Consider the following 7,914-nt stretch of genomic DNA (forward strand, 5'->3'; position numbering starts at 1 on the left):
CTTAGAGGAAGGAGGCGTGTGTTGGGAGGTTGGGTGTGGCTCGAGATATTGAAATATGTCAGCAGACTGCTGTAGGCTTCCAGCTTGTTCACTGTGCTTAAAGTCAGTAACTCATAACAGTGATGCTGCAAGGCAGAGATTCTGAGAGGCCTGGAAGAGGTCAGCAAGCCAAAGATAGCACTTGTGCACCCAGCACAGGAGGCGCTTTGGTATCCCAGGGTTGCACCAAACAATTCATACTGGCAGCAAGAGCGGAACTCTGATCCTGGAAATGTGGGTTAGGCACCGGAGTAGGAGAGGGAGCTTGCTAGGAAGGATCACATAGAATGGCCCGTGAGCCGAGCAACAGGATGGAGCTGTGTTGGAAAGTCTATCCTCCCTGGGTCCCACAATCAAAAACTATACTGAGTGGTTGGTCCCAAGGGTAGTTAAAGACTTCTGGTTGGAAACACAAAGAAGCGGGCTCAGGATGGCTCTGGAAAGGCTCAGGATGGATTTTAAAAAAGCAATCAATAGCTTGGTTATGGTGGATGAAAGGGAACTCTCCTTTGAATTGCTGGCTGCTTGGTTGAATGAAGGCTGGCTGGCTGAGATTTACAAAAGCCATCCTTCCGACAGGGAATTGGGAAGAGGTTTTTAGAACAAGCAGGGCCATATGGGATGCTCCCTTGGTGCTTTAACATGCTAATTTAATTTCTGGTCAGGATGCTTCTGGGTTAGACCATGTTTCCTGTAATGGCTGTTTTTTTAATCTTAGCCTCTTGTATTTTTTAATATTTTAAACATTTTGACTTGCAGTTTGTGCTTCTGCTGCTGCTACAGCTTTTATGTTTTAATGTTTAGTGGGTTTTGTTTTCAAGTGTAATGATGATGTTCATTGTTAAAACTTATGCTTCTGTTGTTAGCCTCCTTGAGCTCCCAGGAGGAAAAGTGAGATATAAATTATTTAAAATTAATAACAATAAATAAATTGGTTTGGCCAATTTGAGTGTTGGCTCATGGGTTGCTTGAACCAGGGTAGCGGCTTGGAGCTCAGGAAGGCCTTTGGGTTTATGCAGAGTTCCCAAGCCTTGCATACTGCAGAAGGGCAAGTCCTTGGGTTAGGTTTCAGTAGGGGACATACAAGCCATCTACTTCAGTTACAACAGAGGCAGGTAGCCCTGCCTATTACCATCAGCATCTTCTTATTCCTAGTTGCCATGAGACCCAAGCCGCCTGTGCAACCTTTCTCAGAACAAAAGTCTGATCAGACATATTGGGTACAGTGCTAGGAAAATGCCAACAAAGATATAAAATACAAACTACATGTGTACAAAAATACAAACTACATGTGTACATTGGTGAATTTCGCTCAGTAAAAAAACCTGTTGGATCTTGGTTGCTTCAGACTAGAGAGTCGATTGCCTATAACCAGTCAGCATCTGAAAATTATAATCTAAAGTTGTTACATTTTTTGCAAATAGTTTTGATATTGAAAATTAATACACTGTATGGAGTTTTTAAAGGAGAAATTCCAGATATCTGAATCTTTTGTTTTAAATGAAACCTTGTTATGTTTATAAATTATTACTCAACTTCTTTAGATTATCTGGAGCTGCTGATTACCATGTATTGATTTTTTTAAAAAATATTATTACTGTAAAGTAGTTCCAAAGATCAGCTGAATGTTACGTGGGGGATGGAAATCTATTCTACTTGTGACTGGCTTGGAGTGAAGTGGGCCAGAAAAATTGCATTTCAGGGATATGTTTTTTTCTTCTGTTTCTTTAGGAGATAAGCAAGCACCTGTCTCAGGCAGTGCAGGCACTTGTGAGAAGGATGCCCTCGGATATGCAACAGGAGAGAGCCATGTTGGTGGCAGCAATGGTTTTGGCCAAACAAGTAGCAAACAAAGCACCATCCGTTCTACAGCAAGTGTTCAGTGTGACTGTGAATTTCATCAACCGCAATCTCCGTGATTATCTGAACGACTTGGAACCTGAGGTGATTAAAATAAAATCATTAGGATGTAACGTGCCATGTCCGAACCAGGTCATAAATCTACAACAACCCTGGTTTGCACATGACAGCGATCCATAGTTTAAACAACCTATGGGCTGTCATCCATGATTGGGAGAGAATGGGTGTGCTGCCAAATGCACACACACCACTCGCACGTCTACTCAACAACCTAGGATTGGCTTGTTTGTAGGTTGTTGAGCATGATATGCGAACCCAGAGTGTTGAGTAGATCAGGAGGTAAACAACTCAGCAGTTAACCCATAGTTTGTTGTTGAGTTAAACACTGTGTTGTTTGACTGATTGTAAATTGTTGATTAAAAGCAGAAGTGGCTGGCACAGAGTTAATCTCCCCCAAACCCTCACTCAAGCTACACCAACATTCCAGATCAAATCATCCATAGTTAACTTGAAGTAGCCTTCTTCATGCAGCATAATTTAACCCTTTTACCACCGGATTAACACTCTTCCCTGCTAGCCCATGGTTTATTTAATCCATGAGCTGCTGTTCCATGTGAACTGCCCCTATGTCTCCCTGTCAGAGGAGCACTCTCAACTCTATTTTTGAAGCTCAGGACAGGTACAAAGGGGTTGGTTTTTCATGTTTCTGTGTGGCTTGAAGCTCACCCCATCATTTGACAAAATAATAGCGATAAGGGTTGTTTCCCAACCTCACCCTCACTATTACGTTAAATAGAACATATGCTGTAAAGGGAGGTCCAGACAAACAAATGTCAGGTTCATTAGTCTGTTTTCACATCATGTGCTGCTTAAGTGCACAGCTGCTTATAAGATTCTGCTGACGTGGGAAGAGAATACCCAGAGTGTGAGCTTGTTGGTGGTTAGAAGTGGGATTCAGTCTGAATGTGAAACTTTCAGGGAGAAGCGGTTGTATCACTCCAGGTGGAGGGTTAATGGGACTTGGATTAAGTGGCAAAGCGAGAGATGCTTTGCCCATTTTCCATGCTGCCTGGGGGGTTGGTGAACCTGATGTGACATATGTGACCGGCAGCTGATTATGACCACAGTTGGTTGTGATTGTTTGGTTTGCTTATGAATGGTTGATTGGGTGAATGGGGAGTGTGAGGTTTTAAGAGTATGATTGCAGAGTGTGTGTGTGTGTGTGTGTGTGTGAGAGAGAGAGAGAGAGAGAGAGAGAGAGAGAAGTTTTGGTGTGGTAAAAATGTGTTTAGATAACTGATCTGGTGTTCCATGGAGATGGTGCCTCCATTGGGGCAGAGGGGGCTATGGTAGGAAGAGAAGGGGGATTGGGTCATCAGAGAAGGTGTTACAGATGCTTACACACTGTTCCACTTCTGTCCCTTTCCTTAGCTCTCATAACGCTGGTAGCGCATCCACCAAGCCTTCCTGTATGCAGCACTGCTATTAAATGGCAGGTTGATCCACAACTGCGGTCAAACCATTTCTTGGCTCAAAACGCTTGCTGAATTTGTAAAGAATGAGCATGTTTCTTGATATGACCTCTTGGGATATAAACCTGTATTGAGTACCAGGCTGGGGAGTAACAGACAAAGTTGTTTTTAGTGTGATCGCTTAACTAATGAATTTGCCCTAAGTTAGATCCTAAAGGAAATGGACCATGCAGTCACACACATGTGTGTGTGGTTGGACTTCCTGCCCTGACAAATAACTTCTGTTTGTAGTACAGCGACTTAGCAAAAAAATCGTGCACATTGTGATACAAGTGTGAAATTTGGTATGGTGGTATTTATGACCATGTAGATTAAAATGAGATATAGGGGCATCTTGGGAAATCATCATAGCGGCCACCATCTTGGAAAATGGCAGCCAAAATCCAGTTTTTGCACAATAACTCTATTATTTGTAATCTCACAGAAAAGATGTCTCAATACAAAATTAAAGAGCATAAAATTTGCTACAAACAAGTCATTAACAATCTTTGCATAGGAGCAACCCTCGTCGAGATATAAAGGTTTTATTCCTACCCATTTGTCTGAGAAGTCAACAAGATGCACTATCTCACTCTCATTCCAATCTTGCACTTTGTGTTGCAAGCCTGAAACTTTCAGAGGTCACATTTTACACATTGTTGAACATTATCAAAGTAAAGAGAAACCGATCCTCCACAGATGCAAACACGTGGAATTTCGCATTGGTGGGCTAGCAGGACAATGGCTTAAAGGGGGGGGGATTAAAAAATCATTAAAAAATCAAGGGATGGACTGATCTGATTCAAGCTTGGCATACCCAAAGCCCTACTTAAAAGCTCTCAGGGTCTCAAGTTTCATCTGTTTATCTTTAAAATTAAGGGAGCTGTGGGCAAGGGGGGGTAGGGTTGGACCAGCAAAAGTACTGTATGTTACACCAGCTCAGCCCCTTGGTTTGAAAGGCGTGGAGGAGGAGAACCACCCCACCCTTCCCTTTCATCAGCAAGCTCTTCCTTACAGCACACCCCCACCCCCCAACAAAGGACAAAGCAAGAGGACAGCACTACACGGAGGCTTCAGGGTGCATTAAATTCACTTGGAGAAAATAATCCAGACTTTCCCCATTTTAGGAAAAGACAGAAAAGACTGGGGAAGAGGTATGTGAGAACCATGCTGCAAAACCGCACACCAGGCATGGTGAGAGTGCATTAAATCACTGGTGTGATAGAGCCCTACTCTGATTCAGCATGCCAGTCTCTGATGTGACACAGCAGCAATTGAAAACAATAGAAAAGTTTGTTATAGTAATGTATGATCGTACTAGCATCAAAAAAGACGTAAACAGGAAAGAACTATTTGCAAAAAAAAAGGAACACACAGGGAACGGATCCCACCAACTTCAAGTGCTCTGTTACAGCATGTAAAATGTGCTGTCTTTGAAGCAGGTCATGTGGGGAGGGGGAAAACCTCTTTACAGCCAATACCATCATACCCTGATCCCAGCAACTGGGGATGGGAGAAATACGCTGAATCTGTCTGGCTACCTACATGGACTACACTTCCTCCTGCTTCAAAATCCTGCCTCGAGTTGGTTTCTTGTGGCTGTAAAACAAAATGTGACACTAATAACAGATGCAAATGCAGTACCGCTGGATTACCTTGTACTGTGATGTGTCAGTGTGATGGAGAATGTAGTCGAGACTAAAAAAAAATCAAAAGCAAAAGTTTTAAACTCTGTTGTTTTAAAAAACAAAAAATGGTTAAATGTAATTTTTTATGTGTTACAAGTTAATTTAATACATTTGCTATTCAGTAAATAGATTTCTATAATTATCTGAAACCTAGATCCAGAAAGAATAAATGAGCCTCTTATGGAAATTTTGCATTATTTTTATTAACTCTCTTCCCAACCGCCCCAAATTGATGCCTCAGTACGTATTCTTGTTGAACAGTGTGTAAAATGTGACCTCTGAAAGTTTCAGGCTTGCAACACAAAGTGCAAGATTGGAATGACGGTGAGATAGTGCATCTTGTTGACTTCTCAGACAAATGGGTAGGAATAAAACCTTTATATCTCGACGAGGGTTGCTCCTATGAAAAGATTATTAATGACTTTTTTGTAGCAAATTTTATGCTCTTTAATTTTGTACTGAGATCTTTTCTGTGAGATTACAAATAATAGTTATTGTGCGAAAACTGGATTTTGGCTGCCATTTCCCAAGATGGTGGCCGCTATGATGATTTCCCAAGATGCCCCTATATCTCATTTTAATCTACATGGTCATAAATACCACCATACCAAATTTCACACTTGTATCACAATGTGCATGATTTGGCCAGAAATTGTTAAGCCGCTGTACTGTATCTAAAGCAGGGCACCAGGTGCCATATTTGGTCTCCTGAGGTTCCCCAGAGAGTCATGCCCTTCCTTGGACCACACACGTTTTCCCCCAACCACTGGTCATTCAGTAGTTTCACAGGTTTTGTGTAGTTTTCTTCACCCTTTCCCCACCACCACTACAACATGGCTCCTAGGACTTTCTCTAAAATGAAATTTGACTCTTAGGCTGTGAGGTTCAATGCCTCTGATCTAAAGAGCAATGTGGGACCCATTTTTAAATGAATATAATTGTGGTGGACTGCTGAGCATAACTAACCCTCTCTCCTGTTTCTTCTCCTCTAGAGTTGAACAAAGAGAAGGTGACATGTCGGCCTACAAGACATTATTTTTTGACTCTGTCTTGAATGAGAGGTGTGATTTTTAGTTTTTGTTTTTTAAAGGAACTACTACCATTTGCTGATATGTTTGCAGTTTTTATTGATAGTATTTAGCTGCTTACCAAGCTTTAATGTGCCACTTCTCAGCCATCTTTTTCTACTTGAAACACTTGGTCCTGCTCTACCCCCATCTCAGGACAAAAATGGCAAATTGACTATTTTTCTCGGGGTTGTAGTTTTGACAATTTCATCCCCATTGCAAAGAAGAGTAGAAACTAATAACAGCCTGGAGACTTTCTACCATTTGCCAACCGGGTCAGAACACTTGGGATTTCTTGTAAAACTACTAAGCCTGAAAAATGTGACTAAATCTACCTGGATATACTTGATAACACCAGCTTTAATTTGTACAGTGAACTACTTCAGGAGGGAGTAATTGTTGCCAGCCTTGGGCACTAATATGCATAAAGCTTTATTCATCTGAGGGACAATACTACATCTGCTGCCACATGATTCCCAGCTTAGACCAGGTTCATCATATCAGTTCACCTGAAAGTTGTCTCTGAAGAAATTAGTGCTATAAATACCTGTTTGCTGTCCAGTTCCAGGGAGATCGCCATTACAAGTTCAAGTGACTTCTGTAAATTCCTAAGTTGCTTTTTCTAAAGTCGTAAAAATTAAATTTTGCCTACTGCTTCCTTTTGTTTAGTAGGTGGTCAGCTATAGAGCAGGGTGGGGTACCTCCCCCCAGGCCCTGCCTGTTCCTTGGCCCTGCTCTGGGTTATTGGTATTATTAAGGCTGTGCTGCTCTGTCCCCTAAGTACAAAGCTGATGAATAGGTTGGGGACGAATGATGGCTTGATGCAAATATCTTTTTTCCCCTTTTGGGCATAGACCAAATGTTAGAATCACATCTGTGACACTACCAATTTTTGGTTCTGACCCTGCCGCTGCTGGAATATGGATCTTGAGGTTTCCTGGTCCTTGCTTTAAAGGATGTTTTCTTACGCCCACTCCACTCCTCAACTCAATGCCAGGAAGTGATGCCTAGTAAATATTCCTTGTGGCTGGTGTGGGCAATTTAGAATTGTAGGCCAAAACATCTCAAGAGCCACAAATTGCCCACCCCTGCCTTACAGTGATTTGATACAGATCCAAGTGCTGTATTTGGAGTTGAGAATTTCCTAGTCAAGCCAAATTGGTTCATCCTGGGTTCTGCTTTCCCTGTTATAGGGCTTGGTTTACAGATTCAGTTGTTTGCAATTAATCCTTAAAAGCATCTTGAAGTATATATAGGAGTTGATGGAGAAAAAAGGAACTCATCCTGTCTTCGGCCTGGCCTCTATCTCATCTGCTCATCTCATGCATTTTCAGCTGTTTAATGCTGAATCTGAACTGAACCTAAAAGCTCTGCTGTAAGCCTGAATGAAACTTCCAAAAGGAAGAAGCACTAACCAGTTCCACAATCAAGGCTGATGTACAGTGGCTTCCTAGAGCAACCCAATTATCAGAAATCTTTGAAAAATGTTTGCTTAACTGGGCAGTGCTTAAAGGAACAGTGCTCTTTTATAGCATTTTGAAGACTAGTGCAAGTAATGGGAGAATCACTTCAAGCGATTGCTTCACAATTGCCCACTGTGTCTCCCCTCCTCTTCATATGTATACATGACTAATATGTAGAAGCAAAACACGTGGCTGAAAGTAGACAAAACAGGCAGCTGGGTTGTTGCTTACATGTTCATTTCCTCTTCCATAAGTTATAACATCTAGTAGATAGGTGGGATCCTGT

The 7,914-nt window shown here is 41.8% G+C and overlaps 1 protein-coding gene across 1 annotated transcript in view; it reads left to right on the forward strand.

The window, feature by feature from the left end:
• The window catches only part of BID (BH3 interacting domain death agonist), a 31,165-nt gene extending 24,358 nt beyond the window's left edge, over nt 1-6,807 (forward strand). Inside the window, exons 5-6 of the mRNA XM_063134865.1 lie at nt 1,771-1,983; nt 6,091-6,807. Coding sequence (XP_062990935.1) covers nt 1,771-1,983; nt 6,091-6,096 — 219 coding nt within the window. The 3' untranslated portion in view covers nt 6,097-6,807. The remainder of the gene's footprint in view (nt 1-1,770; nt 1,984-6,090) is intronic.
• Nucleotides 6,808-7,914: the final 1,107 nt, after the last annotated feature.

The sequence above is a fragment of the Elgaria multicarinata genome, chromosome 9, assembly GCF_023053635.1.
Source record: "Elgaria multicarinata webbii isolate HBS135686 ecotype San Diego chromosome 9, rElgMul1.1.pri, whole genome shotgun sequence".
Taxonomy (NCBI): domain Eukaryota; kingdom Metazoa; phylum Chordata; class Lepidosauria; order Squamata; family Anguidae; genus Elgaria; species Elgaria multicarinata.